Source organism: Diadema antillarum, unplaced genomic scaffold (genome assembly GCF_040938485.1).
Source record: "Diadema antillarum isolate AM-2024a unplaced genomic scaffold, OU_Dant_1.0 seq00001505_RagTag, whole genome shotgun sequence".
In the NCBI taxonomy this organism is placed as follows: Eukaryota; Metazoa; Echinodermata; class Echinoidea; order Diadematoida; family Diadematidae; genus Diadema; species Diadema antillarum.
This window is the reverse complement of record NW_027272239.1, coordinates 313,863-333,909: the sequence shown is the minus strand read 5'-3', so window position 1 is coordinate 333,909 and position 20,047 is coordinate 313,863. Positions and strand designations below refer to the sequence as shown.

The 20,047-nt window shown below is 40.8% G+C and overlaps 1 protein-coding gene across 1 annotated transcript in view; it reads left to right on the top strand.

Annotated features, from left to right (window-relative positions):
* Positions 1–5,273: 5,273 nt before the first annotated feature.
* LOC139710155 (uncharacterized) overlaps positions 5,274–20,047 on the top strand; it is a 38,988-nt gene continuing 24,214 nt past the window's right edge. The window contains exons 1-3 of the mRNA XM_071622087.1: positions 5,274–5,808; positions 7,041–8,856; positions 9,862–10,246. Of these exons, the coding sequence (XP_071478188.1) occupies positions 5,274–5,808; positions 7,041–8,856; positions 9,862–10,246 (2,736 nt within the window). The remainder of the gene's footprint in view (positions 5,809–7,040; positions 8,857–9,861; positions 10,247–20,047) is intronic.

The window sequence follows — 20,047 nt, the reverse complement described above, 5'->3', positions numbered from 1 at the left end:
TGGTAAAGATTTGAATAGTGAGCAACTAATATCATCAGAAGTAGACATTTTATCCTGAGTAGATGCTATTGAAGGTATACAAAAGAATGGATTCCAAGAGAGCACTCTACGCAGGTTACAAAAGTTGAGACATAAATGGCAAGCCTGAGAAATTCTACAAATTCGATAAATGCAGCCGAGTTGGCAATTACCAATATAGTTTCATTGTGAATAGCCAGTACATTAATTGCTTTAAAAAAATGGACCACTTGGTCAGTTAAGCTCTACATGTCTTGCGATTGTCTCATGAAAATAATGTCCTTTGTTATATTGTACTCTGTAAATTGACGAAGGAAACGGGATAATTATGTCAGTTATCAAATACGTTTCACAAATTATCCTATAACTCAGTAAAACTAAAACTACAGAGTATAGTGTTGTATATTGTCATAAAAAATTGCAGTACTCATGTGAGGCGTACATGAAGGTATATAATGTGGGCCTGTTTAATAATTGTTCTAGAAAATATTGCGAGTTGTTATGTGTGTATGTGCATGTAGGGATGGTATGCATGTGGCTAATGTAATAATGTGGCTCAATGTGCATTGCAATGTCAGGGCATGTACGATTGTAGAATTAGACACTGCAGTGAAGAAAGGTCAGTCAGTTTGTACACTTCATTCTAACAGACTCCATCAAGACAAAGAAACCTCAGTGGTCTCCAAAGAAAGATACGCAGTGGAAAAGATAACAGTTTGATGGGCTAGGGGTACTTTCACATGGGAAGACTAATACACCACATGATACAGCGTATACGGGAATATCCCTCGAGGGAATATGTTGAGACTGGTGTTGAATGTTATAATTGTGTGTAGTCTAGATACCGTGTGCCATAATTTGACAATCCAGGTTGAGGGATGAGTAATAGACGACCGTCTCACACAATTCTAAGTTAGATACTCCTCTTTAAGTTTTGAAGTGTTACAGTATATGATAATACAGGATTGTATTTTCGCTAATGAAATTGAGTTGTGTGTTGTAGGTGTCAGTAGGAATAAGTAGGGTTATCATTGGGTATACAAATTTGATGGGGGAGACGGAACTAGAATTAGAGTGTGAACACTCCTCCCACTGCCGGAGTGAAAACCACCGGTATGCACACCAGCGAGCCAGTGGTTCTCACTCCAGCCCTGTGGTCGGATGTTGATGTGATGTGGTCACTCCTCTCCTGCCTCTCGCCAAGGTTGAGATAACTCTGTACCTCGGCAGTGTAGATAGCTTGCTACTTTCTTCCCCCTGCCTAAACAAAGTCTTTGTTTTAAGTTTTGGACACCACTTGGGAAAGTGAGAGAGTTTATCTCCTCCTTTTGAGGAGCCATCTCGAAGAGTGCTGGGGAAAAGAGAGGAGGTGTTTTATTTTATTTTAGTTCAGGAAGACAAGTTAGAAAAGAACCAGTCAGTGCAGATTGGTAGTAGAAATTTACAACAAATGTCAGTGTTATTATAATATACGTAGCCTGAAAGAATCCAGTCATTTGAGTCATCGAATTGTTTTGAAGTGAGAAGGAATAAGTTTAAGGGCTATTTCCATATAGATTTTTATTTGTTTTGGAACAGAATGGCTTAGACAAAAAAAAACAAACATTTTTTTAATTAGTTACATAATGAGTTGGCAGGATAAATTGATTGGAATAATGTTGAAGTTAGATTAAGTGAGTTGTAATTTTATGACTAATCATGATTTGTTTATTTGTAGCGCCAATGAATTATAGGCATTGATATGGATGTAACATAGAACTGCATTCTTACCTATCGCACAGCTCTATGGGATGTAATCGGTAATAGAGATAGGAAAGGGATCAGTGAGAGATTGTGTTATAAATCATATACCTATAATGAGTAACCGCTTTACAGCTAAATAAAGAAGGGTGTATTAATTTAGTTGTTTACAGCTGGGGAAAGTGTAGGCAGACAAATAACAGAGTATATCACATATGTTGTTTTGTTTCACACAGAGTGAGCAGTTATCATTCGTAATTACAGGCTGGTAGCACTAAGCAGATGTTGTGTAAACACGGTGTGCTGACATAGAGCCGTATATAATTGTCGTACATGATTTTGTTTATAAGTTGTTTTGTGTTTTATCAATTGAGTATTCATTTGTTCATTAACGGAATAAAAGATTCAAGACTTGCTTTTCACCACAAGAAGTCTGCCATCTCTCTCTCTCCATCTAAGGTCTACGAGTGCGAATGAGCGAGAGGTGGGCTACATATATATATATATATATATATATATATATATATATGTATATATATATATGTAGCAGGACCAAAATTAACCCATCTATTACTCCTTTTTTCCCCAACTTAGAAAGGTTATCGGGCTTCTATATTTGAAGTGTGAATGTTCCCATGTTTTATAGTGCACCCAAATTACATAGGCTAGAGGTTATTATGATGGATGCAGCAATAGTTATAGTGTGTGAACAGGCTTAGCTGATTTCATCCGGCCCTGACAAGGAGTCACCTGTCCTAGCCAACCCATGCTTACAGTAGACCCATACGCCTGGTATGTTGTTTTCAGGTTGCTCCCCTTCCTTGAGCGGTAGGGTAGTCCCTTGTTGTTGCTTCACGTGTTGGGGAATGGACTTATTTACGGCTATTAAGTTCCGGACGTGGACAATGCTGAGCTGTTAGAGTCAATGCATATTGAAAGACAATTTTGTGCAAGCTTTATTCTTCTTTATAAAACAATGGGAATACAAAGAAAATGTTGTGTAAGCTCAATTTTTGAAGAGTCAGGACTTTTTGGACAAAGGATGCGTGACATGACGTGTCCATCATGATAAACTGACCAATGGAGATTTAATATTCAAATTTAGCACTCTAGGACCATTCCCCCAAAAGAATATTTAGGAGAAGGGAACCAGTAATAAGTCAGGATTAGTTAGTTCATTTACATATACCCAGTTAAGGCGGAGTAATTATGACTGCATAATGAAGTATAAATCCCCCATGTTTTCCCCTTCCGACTCACTCTCGGCTACCATTCCCACTCTCGGCATCCCTCATCCCCCTCTCGGCCGCCCCATCTCCTGTCCTCTACACCTACTTCATCGCCAGTAATATGTACTAACCCCTTAGCGAGAAATACTTCAAAGTTTTGGACTCCAACTGAAATGAAGTAAGCCCTGCGAAAGCAGAAAGTTTTGGAACTGATCTTCGCCGATTGAGTCACCAATATTTAGGGGAAAGGGACTTTTCCCGCCGATCGAGTCACCAATAAAATAGAGGGAACTTTTCACGTCTCGCCGAGCCGAGGAAACGGGACTTGAATTTGCACAAGTGCAATTCTAAATGTACGTCATCGTCCTGCAAGTAATGTGTTCCAGAAATTAATTTGATCCCGATTTGTTCCCGATTTGTTCCCGATGTGTTCCTGAATTGTTCCTGAGTTGTTCCTGCATTGTTCCTGAGTTGTTCCTGAATTGTTCCTGTCCTGAATGCTCCGGAGGAGCCAGAATCGCGAATCGACCCAACTGAATTAAGTGCAACCAAGTCAAGACTGCAGCGCATCTCGCAAATTATTTCATTTATTTTTTCGTGGACTCTCGCGTTGCATGTGAGTACTCAATTCACCCCTTTTAACCCCTTTCATTTATACTAATTGCCCTCCCATTCCCTATCCTGCTTTTCCCCCTATATATATTACCAGTGAAGACAATTGTGACTTCTCTACATGTACCACTCGTCAATTATTGACACAGGTAATTTGCTATGTACGAGTGTTGAACATGAGAATTCAAATGTGATTGTTGGATATGTTTTATCATTTTGGTTATATTCCATTGTTTGGAATATAATAAATAAAGTGACACATACCTCATAAAGCAAGTTTCCAAGTCCTTTATTTTGCTATCTAAACAATTCTTCCTTTAATTTGGTGGTTCATGTAAACTTTCTAACCCCGGAGAGTGGTGATGTATTAACGGACCCATTGCCCATCCCGGGACGCGATTTCCTCCTCTCCTTAGGGAAGGATAATCGGCGTAGTGTTGGACGGAACTCACGACCTTCGCGTCGATCAGCACGATGCTCTAATTACCCTTTTATTTTAGAATTTTGGTTATAGTCAATTGAATATTAAGAAAAAAAAAACTTTGAAAGGCAGGTTTAGAGTTTCCCTGCATACACGAGAACTTGGAAACTTTAGTACTTGTATAGGATTACTTTTCCCCCTCTTTTGATTTGTCTGACTGAATTAATTTTGATATTTGAACATTTTAACTTTTGTGTGATTTATTTTATTCATTATTTTGGTTAAAGATTGTGCGTTTGATGGTCACCGAATTAGTACTCAAGTCTGAATTTGATCTCACTGTGCGTGAAAGTGGATTGCCCAGTTTATTTCAGTAAAATTACATAGTCGTGTGCGATGGTTCTTTTTTTTCTCTATAGAAAAGTAGGTACATTTTGCACATTTGTCGATGAATTAGGCGATTTAATTCATGCACTGGAAAAAGATGACAGCAGAGTTTAGCGCACCCTATTAATCAACTGTTGTTTATAGCGGTGTGTTGATGAGTGATAATGTGTTGAATTCATAACTGCTGTTTTGTTTGTTTTGCTTTGCTGCTTTATTTTGTATGCTTTATTGCGTTCTATTCAAGGTCTATATAGATTTTGTGTAAATTTAGTTGTTTGCTGTCCTCGGCCCATCGTCTTTTTTTTCTTCATCTTCGATTGCCATTAATTTTCCGGCCCCTAATTCATTTAATTGAAATGGCAAATTTGCAGGGGGACCGCATAGTTTTGGTGCGTAGAATAGATTCGGGTGTGACCGAGGAGACACTTAAGGAATTTTTAGCGCAAGTAGGGGATGTCACACACATTAAATTTGGGGTGGACTCGCTAACGGGAGAGCGAACAGGGAATGCGCACTGTGCTTTCGCAGATCACAAACAAGCAGCAAAGGCTTTAAAGGATTTAAATGGCAAGGAACTGGGCGGGCATAGAGTGGATGTGCTAGATGTCCCAAAAGCGCACCTGATTTTAAAAACTGAAGTAGACCCGGCGCCCTCACCTGTAGTAACAACACAAACAATGATCCAGAATCCCGTAAAATTATCGATGTTTTCGGGGGACCCCAAAGCGAAGGGAGGAGAAGTATCTTTCGAAGTTTGGCGGCATGAAGTACAATGTCTGCAAAGGGAGGAGGGGTGCAGCCCACACACCCTTGGTAGGCTTGTCCGCCGATCCCTGCGGGGTGAAGCAGGGCAACTAGTACTAAATATGGGAGTGGAGGCCACCGTGGATGATGTAGTTAACAAGTTAGAGGGATTCTACGGTACAGTGGAGTCGGGGGCGGTGTTGCTCCAACAACTGTACTCAGAAAAGCAAAGGGTAGATGAGACAATCACAACATATAGTGCCCGCTTACAGCTCTCCATCGATCGCGCTGAACAGCGAAACGGCATTTCGCCATCAGCAAAGGATGAGACCCTGCGCGTAGTTTTTTGGAAAGGATTGTCGAACGAAACTCTAAAACAGTCGATAAGACACAAATATGAGTCTGTCCAGAACTTCGATGAACTTGTGCGCATAGCCAGGCAGGTTGAACAGGAGTCCGAGGATTTCCAAAAATTTCACTCCCCATCTCCGCGCCCCCGCCCCAGTCGTGTAGGAATGCACGCCTCCCAGGTCGAACGGCCGAATAAATCAGCCCTAGAGAAAGAGGTGAAGGAGCTACGCGAAAAGCTCCAGGAGATAGAACTAGCCAGCATGAATAAGGGACCATCTAGCTTCAGATCCTCTGGGCCCAATTCACGTAATCCCCGTCCCGGCCCTTGTTACAATTGTGGACAATTTGGACATTATGCTAGGGAATGTCGGGAACCCCGAGCAAGACCCCCTCCCCCTCCCTCTCAATCCTTTGCGCCATCCATGGGTCTCATGTCTCACCCACCCCCACCTCCACCCCACCCCAATAGTTTTCCATTAAACGGGATGGGGCCTCTGCCGCGGGGCGGGCAGTAGGCCTATCGAACCGGCAGAAGTCAGTGACCCAGGGCCCCCCTCAAAAGACAATTGGAATGATAGGAACAGCTAATGAGACTACAGCTATTGTTGATGGGTATAATTGTAAATGTTTGGTGGACACGGGATCTCAAATCACAACCCTGTCGAAATCATTCTATGACAAACATTTATCTCATGCCCCACTTTGTAGCATTGATGATCTACTTAGAGTTGAAGGAGCGAATGGGCAACCGGTCCCATACCTAGGTTATGTAGACCTATCCCTCTCTCTCCCAGGGTCCCTACCTGAGGATAATGAACTTGATGTACCAATTTTGATTGTGCCGAACACTCCATACAACCAACAGGTACCGTTGTGTGTTGGGACAAATGTCATCCAAATTTGTATAAATAGAGGAGTGTCAATGTGTGGACAGGATTTTGTGAAGGAAAATCATGCTGACCCAGTTTGGCAGTTGGTATACATGAGTATGCAGGTGCATGTAAGGGTCAATTCGGGAGGAAGGATAGGGACCGTCAGAAATTCAGCCAGGCGTGCAGTTAAAATCCCCCCCAAACAAGCTGTTGTTTTGGAAGGAGAAGTTCCCCTCCCCATCTCTGGTAGAGTCTATGACGTCACAGTAGAACCCCCGGCTCAGTCTAGACTACCAGCTGGTTTGGTCATAGGTCAAAATGTCATCACCATCGATGAAGAGAGAAGGAAAACAAATAGAGTACCTGTGCTGGTCCAAAATCCGACTGATAGTCCTATTTGGGTTTATCGCCAAACGGTTTTGGGTGAGTTGTACTTATGTGAAGTGCAGGGTCAAGTTCAGAATCATTCTCAACAGCTAACTGAAACAAAGGAGGAGAATAATGTAGAGGAAATTGTAGAAGGGCTTGACTTTTCCGATTCCCCCGCTTCTGATAGTGAAGTTCATCAAGTTAAACAGATGGTAGGGAGGTATTCTCATGCTTTCAGTCAGTCTGATACAGATTTAGGACACAGTAAGATAATTGAACATTCCATCCCCCTGACAGACCCACAGCCTTTTCGGGAGCGCTACCGGAGGGTACCCCCGTCACTCTATGCTGAATTGCGCGAACACCTCGAATCGATGCACCAGGCAGGCGTTACTAGAGAGTCATTTTCGCCCTATGCAAGCCCAGTTGTTTTGGTACGAAAGAAAGATGGGTCGTTGCGATTTTGCATTGATTTTCGAAAATTGAACCAGAAAACCGTCCGTGACTCGTACGCCTTGCCCAGAATAGACGAAACCTTGCAAATGATGCAGGGCGCCACGTGGTTCAGTTCGCTAGACCTGAAGTCGGGGTACTGGCAGTTAGAGATTAATGAGGCAGACAAACACAAAACCGCGTTCGTACTCCCCCCTCCCCTCGGTCTCTGGGAATGCAATAGAATGCCATTCGGGTTATGTAACGCCCCGAGCACCTTCCAGCGCGCGATGGAGCGATGCCTTGGCGAGTTGAATCATTCATGCTGTGTGGTCTACCTAGACGACATTATCGTATTCGGTCGCACTGTCGAAGAGCATATCGCAAATCTGGAAAAGGTTATTCAGCGACTAGACATGCATGGCTTCAAGCTAAAGGCAACAAAGTGCAAACTTTTGCAGACAGGTGTCAAGTACTTACGTCATGTTTTGTCTGCAGAAGGGATTGCAACTGACCCGGAAAAGACAGAGACAATCAGAAACTGGCCCACCCCACAAAATGTCAAAGAATTAAGGGCTTTCCTTGGATTGGCTAGTTATTACAGGAAGTTCATTCCAAATCTGGCCAAGATAGCCAGCCCTTTAAATGCGCTGCTCGGTGGACCCAGGAAGAGAAAGGGAAAAGGTAAACGCAAGACCCCATCCCCTGCTGCCCTTCCCCCATGGGTCTGGGCTAAGAAACAAGATGATGCTTTCCGGGAGATAAAAGAAAAGCTAGTGAGCCCCCCTGTCCTCCAATACGCCGACTTTTCGAAGCCCTTCATACTCCATACGGATGCGAGTACGACCGGTCTTGGGGCTGCGTTATATCAACTTGACGAGGAAGGTAGGGAGCGAGTAATAGCGTACGCAAGCCGATCTGTAAGCAGAAGTGAACAAAACTGCCCCGCCCACAAATTGGAATTTTTAGCTCTGAAATGGGCTGTGACCGAAAAGTTCCATGATTTCCTGTACGGCAATAAAACGCACGTTTTCACCGATAACAACCCATTAACATACGTGCTCACGACAGCCAAACTCGATGCCACGGGGCATAGATGGTTAGCGGCCCTTGCAAATTATGACCTGAAATTGACATATCGATCTGGCAAAACGAATGTTGACGCTGATATTCTCTCTCGCCGTCCGCCGACAGAGCATGCGCAGTCCGAGCCCCGTAGGTCCAACGGGGAAGCCCCCGTCTGCGAAGACACAGTTCATGCGGTGATAGATTACGCATTGCATGTAGATGTTGATGACAGCCCGTACGCAGAGCTAGTCGAAAACAGTGATGATGAAAGGGAAGGCATGTGTACCCCCGACGTATCCAGAGTCACATTTCCGAATGAACCCCCAGACTGGCCAAAAGAACAAAGAAAGGACCCGGTTATCAGTAAGGTGATAACATACGTTGTAAGTGGAGCCCTGCCCCCTGTAGGTCAAAGGAAAAGGGAGGAAACTGAAGTTCAAATGTTGTTGAGGGAATGGGATAGGTTGGCCATGAGGGATGGTATCCTTTACCGAAGAAGAGTTGTGAATGACAAGCAAGTGTGGCAACTTGTCCTTCCTAGGAAGTATCGCCAAGTAGTCCTAGAGTCCCTACATGATGAAACAGGCCATCTCGGAATAGAGCGGACAACTGAGTTGGTCCGGGATCGATTTTATTGGCCTTTTCTGAGTCGGGACGTCAAAAGTCATGTCAGCATTTGTGGACGCTGTGTACGCAGGAAGGGTACTCTGAACACACATAACACTGCCCCCCTAGTTAATATAAAGTCTACCAGACCCCTGGAATTAGTATGCATGGACTATCTCACGTTAGAGGAGTCAAAGGGAGGGTATAGCAATATTCTCGTCATTACTGACCATTTTACCCGATATGCTGTAGCTGTCCCTACACGAAATCAAACTGCGAGCACCACTGCCAAAGCTTTGTTCGATAACTTTTTGGTTCGTTATGGTTTTCCGGAACGTCTGCACTCAGACCAAGGGAGAAATTTTGAGTCTGGTGTGATTCGGCAGCTGTGCAAACTAGTGGGTATACAAAAATCTAGGACCTCCCCATATCATCCCCAGGGTAATGGAAGTTGTGAGAGGATGAATAGGACCCTGTTGAGTATGCTCGGGACACTTTCAGAAGAAAAGAAAAGCGATTGGAAATCCCATGTTGCCCCTCTCATACATGCGTACAATTGCACAAAACATGACACTACCGGGTTTTCCCCTTTCTACCTTATGTACGGTAGGCATCCCCGCCTCCCCATTGATATGTACTTAGGGCTCAATGCTGGAGATGACGACGCATCACACGATAATGCGCCAGGATATGTCGCGGGTCTGCGAGACAGACTATCATATGCATACAAACTCGCAGCAGAGCGCAGCGATAAAGCCGGTGTTCGGAATAAGGTCACATATGATAAGCGTGCACGTGAAAACAAAATCGAGAAAGGTGACCGTGTGCTGATTAGAAATGTAGGGGTCATAGGTAAACAGAAACTTGGCGACAAATGGGGTAAGGTTCCTTACGTAGTTATTGAGCAGCCGAATGCCGATATACCTGTATATAAGGTCCGCCCAGAAGTAGGCACAGGGAAAACTCGAGTTTTGCATCGTAATCTCTTATTCCCGTGTAACTTTCTTTCAAGAGAGACTCGCCCCAATAATCAGCGCCCCTCCCCCAAGAGAAGGATTCCCCCGGTAAATGAGAACAGTGAAAATAAAACCTATGATCCCGTCGATGATGACGTAGAGGAAAATGAGGTAACGGCCTGGAATATCCCAGCAGTAGGAATAGAAGAGGGTGCATCATCGGGTGTAGACACCGTAGATTTTGAGACCCCTCTAGAAGAAGAAACACATGAGGTTTCTGCTATTCCCGATACCCCTGGGATTCCCAAAGTTACCCAGGTACCAGACTCTCCAGGGCAAGGTGTGCAAGAGACCGCCTCTCTTGAAGAGGAGGATCGTCAACCCAGACGGTCGAAAAGGTGTCCGCATCCCCCTAGTAGGTTGGCGTATTATCATAGCCAGGTAATTCAACCAGTTGTTGAGAATGAGACAGGTTGTCTTGTTTTGTATGGCTTGATAATTCTGATGTTTGTGAAAATTGTGTTTCTGGTGTTCTCACTGACTGAGGTATTTGTGAGTGTTGGATTGGTGCTGTCGGTACTTTTGCTGTCATCGTTTCCTAGCATAAAGGAACAGTTTGTTGAGATTAAACGCGCACGCAAAACACCAATTTGTTCAAAGTTCAGGATGCAAGACGAAGGGATTGTTAGGAAAATGGAGACTCAGGAAGGTAGAAAAGAAAACTACCAATTGGTTTGATGTACTCCAATGAATGCAATCAATTTTGTTGTCGTCACGCACACAAGATCAAATTTAGATTTATTTGATATAGGCTGGCGAGTAAGTTAGCTTTGTGTTTTGAGCTCTAATTGATTTTACCGGCTGAGGCTAGGTAAAGTAACATTTATGGTTTGGCTCGTAAAACATTGATTTAGTTGTGAAGATGTGAATAATAGTATTTGCACTAGTGATGGTTACAACGTATCACATTTAATTTGTTTCTTTTTGTACACAAGGCCGTAATAATTGTGATGAAATAAGAGAAAAGGGACGCTCAAGGGTTGTCCTGCTTACATGATAAACCTTATTAGGATTTATCCGAGCAAACAGTTGATATGCTCTCAAGAAAACAGTAATGATATATAGGAGCTGTTTGGTGTAATGTGAAATTATTGGCCAATAGGTCGTTATGTTAGTTCATTGATTCATCTCGTTAATATTTGTTTCCTTAGTATGTCAATGATGAGACTTCATTGGATGATATATGTTTTGATTTTTGTTTGAAACGGTTATTAACCTAAAATATTTGATGAGCATGTGGGTAGTGCACACGAGAGGGGTACGTCTAATTTGTACTTTCACCTATTTTTATAGCTGGTTGTTTTTTTTACTCGCTGGCATTTTGTTAGTGTAAATATTGTAAATAGATTCTCTTTTTTTTGTTGTTGCTGACAAGTCTCACTTAAAGATTATGCATTTAATTGGTAATACAGTTTTATAACCGGGACTATGACATAGCTCCACAGGGCTTTGGACGCTATGTTAAACGCTGAGTCTCGTTAAGAGAAATATATATAGTCTGATTTTTCTTTGTTTTGTTAGTATCCTAACTATGTGTAGGATAATTGATGTCAGTTCAATTCAGAAATAATTGAAACAATCTTTATTTTGATGTTAGGTTTATAATTTGTTTAACTGATTTTTTTAATAAGTTTTGGGTTTAATGATAAAAGCTTATGGTAGAATTTTATTTCATAAATCAGGATATCTGATATTTCATTATTGCAGAATTTTCGACATGCAAGATATTTATTGATCAAATTTGAGTTTATTACTAAACTAGTTTTTTTTTACATCTGGTGTCTGGTTGAAGCATGGGTAAAGGTAGCAAAAATTGATTTGGCATATATCCTCGTAATTGCCACCGGGCGAGTGATTATAATGCGTACGATGTTTTGTATAATATATTATTCCATGTTTTGAGTTTTTTTTTTTGCTGAGCCTATTCATAGAGGTAATGGCCAGAGGCATCTTTGATTTCTTTTATTGGAAGTCAATACGGTGTGTAGTAATATGAATGGACATGTCTTGCGTTTACGCATAATGTAAATAGAGTTGGTTAGTAGGTACTGTATGTGTCACTTGGTAAATGTAATGATTTATGAAGAATGTTATTTTTAAAGCGAATGTCGAGGACGACATTTTTCCTGGCAGGGGGGAAGATGTAGCAGGACCAAAATTAACCCATCTATTACTCCTTTTTTCCCCAACTAAGAAAGGTTATCGGGCTTCTATATTTGAAGTGTGAATGTTCCCATGTTTTATAGTGCACCCAAATTACATAGGCTAGAGGTTATTATGATGGATGCAGCAATAGTTATAGTGTGTGAACAGGCTTAGCTGATTTCATCCGGCCCTGACAAGGAGTCACCTGTCCTAGCCAACCCATGCTTACAGTAGACCCATACGCCTGGTATGTTGTTTTCAGGTTGCTCCCCTTCCTTGAGCGGTAGGGTAGTCCCTTGTTGTTGCTTCACGTGTTGGGGAATGGACTTATTTACGGCTATTAAGTTCCGGACGTGGACAATGCTGAGCTGTTAGAGTCAATGCATATTGAAAGACAATTTTGTGCAAGCTTTATTCTTCTTTATAAAACAATGGGAATACAAAGAAAATGTTGTGTAAGCTCAATTTTTGAAGAGTCAGGACTTTTTGGACAAAGGATGCGTGACATGACGTGTCCATCATGATAAACTGACCAATGGAGATTTAATATTCAAATTTAGCACTCTAGGACCATTCCCCCAAAAGAATATTTAGGAGAAGGGAACCAGTAATAAGTCAGGATTAGTTAGTTCATTTACATATACCCAGTTAAGGCGGAGTAATTATGACTGCATAATGAAGTATAAATCCCCCATGTTTTCCCCTTCCGACTCACTCTCGGCTACCATTCCCACTCTCGGCATCCCTCATCCCCCTCTCGGCCGCCCCATCTCCTGTCCTCTACACCTACTTCATCGCCAGTAATATGTACTAACCCCTTAGCGAGAAATACTTCAAAGTTTTGGACTCCAACTGAAATGAAGTAAGCCCTGCGAAAGCAGAAAGTTTTGGAACTGATCTTCGCCGATTGAGGCACCAATATTTAGGAGAAAGGGACTTTTCCCGCCGATCGAGTCACCAATAAAATAGAGGGAACTTTTCACGTCTCGCCGAGCCGAGGAAACGGGACTTGAATTTGCACAAGTGCAATTCTAAATGTACGTCATCGTCCTGCAAGTAATGTGTTCCAGAAATTAATTTGATCCCGATTTGTTCCCGATTTGTTCCCGATGTGTTCCTGAATTGTTCCTGAGTTGTTCCTGCATTGTTCCTGAGTTGTTCCTGAATTGTTCCTGTCCTGAATGCTCCGGAGGAGCCAGAATCGCGAATCGACCCAACTGAATTAAGTGCAACCAAGTCAAGACTGCAGCGCATCTCGCAAATTATTTCATTTATTTTTTCGTGGACTCTCGCGTTGCATGTGAGTACTCAATTCACCCCTTTTAACCCCTTTCATTTATACTAATTGCCCTCCCATTCCCTATCCTGCTTTTCCCCCTATATATATTACCAGTGAAGACAATTGTGACTTCTCTACATGTACCACTCGTCAATTATTGACACAGGTAATTTGCTATGTACGAGTGTTGAACATGAGAATTCAAATGTGATTGTTGGATATGTTTTATCATTTTGGTTATATTCCATTGTTTGGAATATAATAAATAAAGTGACACATACCTCATAAAGCAAGTTTCCAAGTCCTTTATTTTGCTATCTAAACAATTCTTCCTTTAATTTGGTGGTTCATGTAAACTTTCTAACCCCGGAGAGTGGTGATGTATTAACGGACCCATTGCCCATCCCGGGACGCGATTTCCTCCTCTCCTTAGGGAAGGATAATCGGCGTAGTGTTGGATATATATATATATATATATATATATATATAATATACAATATTAATACATAATATACATATACATATACATATGTATACATATACATAATCGTAAGGCCTACAGATAATTATTCAGATAATCATTAATCGTACCTCTCTCTTCCACCTCTTTCCTCAAATATCTACACTATACACATAGTCTTGAGTGGTTGTACATGAAGCAAAATTTGAACTGAATAATTCAGAATATTCCTTGACTTTCGTCGTATCTATATGTGTTTATGATATTTAACATGGCCCAATTTTTGATGTAAATTATAAGCGAAATGAAAGTGTACTGATAAATCAAAACCACTTCATATTGAGGCATCCTTTACTGAAATTGACCAGTGCCGTGTATGCTCTGATCAACAACGTTGTGATATGCTTTTTACGGATATGCTATGTATCAGCAATATTAATTACCGTGTAAATCGTACGATTATCAATAAGAACGATCCGGACTTGCTGTAACTTTATATGCTTCGATTTAGATATCAACAAACTAACTAAATCATCATCCTTGTTAAGATGACACCATGAGTGTATCTTGTTGCCTTTCTTGCTATTCATCAGCATGTATATTGTTCAGCGTGTATCTATTCCTTCTGTTTAAAGGCATAATTAACCATTTGCAGATGAAACAAAAACCCAGCATTAGTGCCTTAACATAGTTCTAAAAAGTGAGTTAGGGATAGAAACAACCACTGTAAAAATTTGAATTGGTAAAATCGATCTAAGTATTGTTAAATATACAAAACGTGAACAATAGTTCTAATAAAAATGTTTCCATACTAAACCGTCTACAGTTATCGTTTAATGAGAAAAATACACATATCTCCTAATACTTTAGGCTTTATCGCAAAAATGTTATATAATAGGATGTTTTGTGGTATAACAGACCTATACATATGCATTAAAAGTCATATTTTAACATTTTTGAATCAGTGTTCCTAAAGGTAAACAGGACATTTAAGGGATTGGCCCTGTAACTTGGCTCTATATTCCACACCGCACGTCTAAATCGATGACGTTAGAATATTAAGTGGGCTAGTGAGCTCATTAGCGTCAATTAATGTCACCAAGATATCTGAGCATTTTTGTTTTCGTAACGAAATTGCAAACTATGTTATTGTTGTGATATTGTTTTCGCAGATTAAATGGCTGATTAGGATTACAGGAAAAACATATCTAAGTAGAAAATACTACAATGTACATTGCAGTACACTTTTCTTTGAAAATTAGGACACTTCCTGTAATGGTTCTTCGCCACAACATGGACGACCAATACAGAAAGTCGGAAGACACTTAAACAAAGTCACCTCTGGTGTGGGCTAGAGTGTCAAGGGAAATCACTGCTTCATACGTGGGATATTGCTGATATTGCAGTTTGGCAGGGTTGGAAGATATTCCCCGTGTAGGCCTAGTGATCGAATAATGACAACACGGAAATACCACGCGGTGTTTGTGAAAGACATATTTACATTTTTGTTTGGCCTTCCTTTGCTAAAGTTTCGATTAACTATGCCAAAATAGAGACGATGAATTTGTACGACCCCAATGCGAGAGAAAACAAATCTGCTTGACCCACATTAAAATGTTTTCATGCAACGGCAGTCTTTATTTATATACTTCATAAAGAACATTGCCAATGGCATTCCCCACTGGAGTTTGATGTATATGCAACAGTGAAAGGAAATTATGTATGTAGGTCATTATGATACATAAATGAGATTTAAATTCAATCATGGAATCACTATTACAAGTACTGCTTCCGAGTGGTTAGGCGCTCACCTCAAACTCCCTGGGTGACTTCCGCTTGCCTACACGAAGCTGCTTACTTATGCAAGGCGGAGCCACGTTGAGGAGCGTTTGAGTGGAAGAGTTCAAAGCCTTGCAGAAAAGGTGGAATCCCCAATGTCCTGACGTATGGGGCGCCATGTGTCGCCTGGTCTATTTCGTTACGAAATCGCCCGCATAATCGGTCATTTCGTCGACGAAATGAGTATATTTCATAATGAAAGCAACACTTCGTAATGACAAAGAAATAACATTTCGACGAAGAAATTATTATTTTGCATTGAAATACAATAATTTCGTAACAAAATGATTTGATTTGATTTGATATATTGGTTTCTGTATCATGTACATACATGATATGTACATATGTACATATACATAAACATAAGTTGTTCATAAAATATTTTTTCTTCATTGCCTTTGCACAATATACAGCAAAACGTACACAAACATACAACAATGAATAATACAGTGGGGCTGCAGCATAAGCGTGGCTTGATTTGCGTGCAGCCTCCGTACATACATAAAATACGCATCGGAAGGAGAATAGGAGGGAGGGATGACTTGCATAGTGATAGGATATTTGAAGGAGAAAGGGAAAGGAGAGGTCTGTCTGCTTTCACTAAAGGTTTATACAAAGTAAGTTCACCTGTATCACTGATTAGCAAGGCATGACAAAAATATTTTCTTACCGAGGTACAGGTGAACAGTTAGTACAGTTCATGGTCGGTTACATGATTACGTAATGAATTAAATACGTCGATATTCTTTTCTCAGATTAAATGGCTGATTAAGATTACAGGAAAAACATATCTAAGTAGAAAATACTACAATGTACATTGCAGTACACTTTTCTTTGAAGATTAGGCCACTTCCTGTAATGGTTCTTCACCACAACGTGGACGCCCAATACAGAAAGTCGGAAGACACGTAAACAAAGTCACCTCTGGTGTGGGCTAGAGTGTCAGGGGAAATCACTGCTTCATACGTGGGATATTCATGATATTGCAGTTTGGCAGGGTTGGAAGATATTCCCCGTATAGGCCTAATGATCGAATAATGACAACACGGAAATACCACGCGGTGTTTGTGAAAGACATATTTACATTTTGGTTTGGCCTTCCTTTGCTAAAGTTTCGATTAACTATGCCAAAATAGCGACGATGAATTTGTACGCCGACCCCAATGCGAGAGAGAACAAATCTGCTTGACCTATATTAAATGTTTTCATGCAACGGCATGCCAGTCTTTGTTTATATACTGCATAAAGAAGCATCAGTGCTTATGTTTTGCTCCCCCACTGGAGTTTGATGTATGCAACAATAAAGGAAATTTTGTATGTAGGGCATTATGATACATAAATGAGATTTAAATTCAATGATGGAATCACTGTTATGAGTATACTGCTTCCGAGTCTTGACCGCAAAATGTCCGCAGTGGCTTCGCGCACTTGGTAATACTACACTGGTTTATATAGGAGATCCGCCTCGGCTAAGCGCTCACCTCAAACTCCCTGGGTGACTTCCGCTTGCCTACACGAAGCTGCTTACTTATGCAAGGCGGAGCCGTTGAGGAGCGTTTGAGTGGAAGAGTCCAACACCTTGCAGAAAAGGTGGAATCCCCAATGTCCTGACGTATGGGGCGCCATGTGTCGCATGGTCTATATGGTCTATTTCGTTACGAAATCGGTCATTTCGTCGACGAAATTAGTATATTTCGTAACGAAAGCAACACTTCGTAATGACAAAGAAATAACATTTCGACGAAGAAATTATTATTTTGCATTGAAATACAATAATTTCGTAACAAAATGATTTGATTTGATTTGATTTGATATATTGGTTTCTGTATCATGTACATACATGATATGTACATATGTACATACATATCATGTACATACATAAACATAAGTTGTTCATAAAATATTTTTTCTTCATTGCCTTTGCACAATATACAGCAAAACGTACACAAACATACAACAATGAATAATACAGTGGGGCTGCAGCATAAGTGTGGCTTGATTTGCGTGCAGCCTCCGTACATACATAAAATACGCATCGGAAGGAGAATAGGAGGGAGGGATGACTTGCATAGTGATAGGATATTTGAAGGAGAAAGGGAAAGGAGAGGTCTGTCTGCTTTCACTAAAGGTTTATACAAAGTAAGTTCACCTGTATCACTGATTAGCAAGGCATGACAAAAACATTTTCTTACCGAGGTACAGGTGAACAGTTAGTACAGTTCATGGTCGGTTACATGATTACGTAATGAATTAAATACGTCGATATTCTTTTCTCAGATTAAATGGCTGATTAAGATTACAGGAAAAACATATCTAAGTAGATAAATACTACCATGTACATTGCAGTACACTTTTCTTTGAAAATTAGGCCACTTCCTGTAATGGCTCTTCACCACAACATGGACGACCAATACAGAAAGTCGGAAGACACGTAAACTAAGTCACCTTTGGTGTGGGCTAGAGTGCCAAGGGAAATCACTGCTTCATACGTGGGATATTCATGATATTGCAGTTTGGCAAGGTGGAAGATATTCCCCGTATAGGCCTAATGATAGAATAATGACAACACGGAAATACCACGCGGTGTTTGTGAAAGACATATTTACATTTTTGTTTGGCCTTCCTTTGCTAAAGTTTCGATTAACTATGCCAAAATAGCGACGATGAATTTGTACGCCGACCATAATGCGAGAGAAAACAAATCTGCTTGACCTATATTAAATGTTTTCATGCAACGGCATGCCAGTCTTTGTTTATATACTGCATAAAGAAGCCTCAGTGCTTATGTTTTGCTCCCCCACTGGAGTTTGATGTATGCAACAATAAAGGAAATTTTGTATGTAGGGCATTATGATACATAAATGACATTTAAATTTAATGATGGAATCACTGTTATGAGTATACTGCTTCCGTGTCTTGACCGCAAAATGTCCGCAGTGGCTTCGCGCACTTGGTAATACTACACTGGTTTATATAGGAGATCCGCCTCGGCTAAGCGCTCACCTCAAACTCCCTGGGTGACTTCCGCTTGCCTACACGAAGCTGCTTACTTATGCAAGGCGGAGCCGTTGAGGAGCGTTTGAGTGGAAGAGTCCAACACCTTGCAGAAAAGGTGGAATCCCCAATGTCCTGACGTATGGGGCGCCAATTGTCGCATGGTCTATTTCGTTACGAAAAGAACACTTCGTAACGAAAAAGAAATGAACATTACGTCCAAGAAGTGATTATTTTGTATTGAAATACAGTAATTTCGTAACGACGTGCAGTCATTTTGTAGCAAAATGAATGTATATACTCATTTCGTAACTAAATAGATCATGCTACACTTGCCTCCCCATACTGACGACGTCCTCACGAAAAATCAGCTGATAGTGCAGCCATGTTGCCGAATGTGTTAGGGAGTTCAAAGTTTGCACTCTCCCGAAGGTAGTGAAATGCGCTGAAGTGTCTCAAAATGAACGGAATCTTTCAAGAGGTTGGCGAATAAACGATTCACAAAATTTGCATTCCACGTCGTTTCCGAGGACTAGCGAAGTGGGCCCCAGGTTTTTATCAAGGAAAAAAAAACCTGAGAACAATGTACAAAATGCAAAGTGCATGTGTATGTATGTGAGTTTAAGGCGAGTATGTCAGTATTTAAAGTTTGTTGGCACCCACAATGTTTGCTTATGTGAAAGTTTGAGCTTTTGTTTTTAAAAGCTGATGTTTGGCAACAGTTTTATGGCTATTATCTTGATTATGGAAGAAAATGTTAAGGGCCAGTCACGTAGTTGAAAGCTAAAATACAATGATTATTCATTAATAATTCAACATGATTTGAGATACATCAATTTACATTACAAAAGAAATGCTTATACTATAGATCCATAACAGTCATATTGACTGAGGCAATTCACTGATCAACATAAAACTATGAACCCAATAGTTCGAGGAAAGTCCATTTTTGCATGATGAAGCAAATAGCATCTAAATGATTATAGAGCGTTTTCATGTGCCTTTTTTCGGGGCGAATCTAGGACGAAAACTGAATGATGCCAGAGAAAAGTCCCCCGTGTTTCTTTTTCCCGAATTTTCTCCTAGATTCAATGACAGTGACATTGTTGTTTTGTCCTGTTTTACGTCATGCATAACTATAGTTATAGCTCACAAAGTATTTACAATAGAGTATCAACTGATATGAACATTTAACAATTCTAGAATGTGCTTTAATGAGCTGATGTGACGATTCTCTGAACGAAGAAGTCTCCATTTTCTAAGTTATATTTCTTAATCCACGTAACATATGCATCAGAATCAATATGGCTTCCTCACTACATTACAATGTAAATTGTTGATGTATAAGGAAAATTTGTATGGCTCTGGTTGCCGATTACAAATTCCGTTATCATATGCCAGAATTTGTATTAATAATTCCAAAGTCGTAAACACTCTTCCCTATAGAGTCTGTGATAAGATGGAG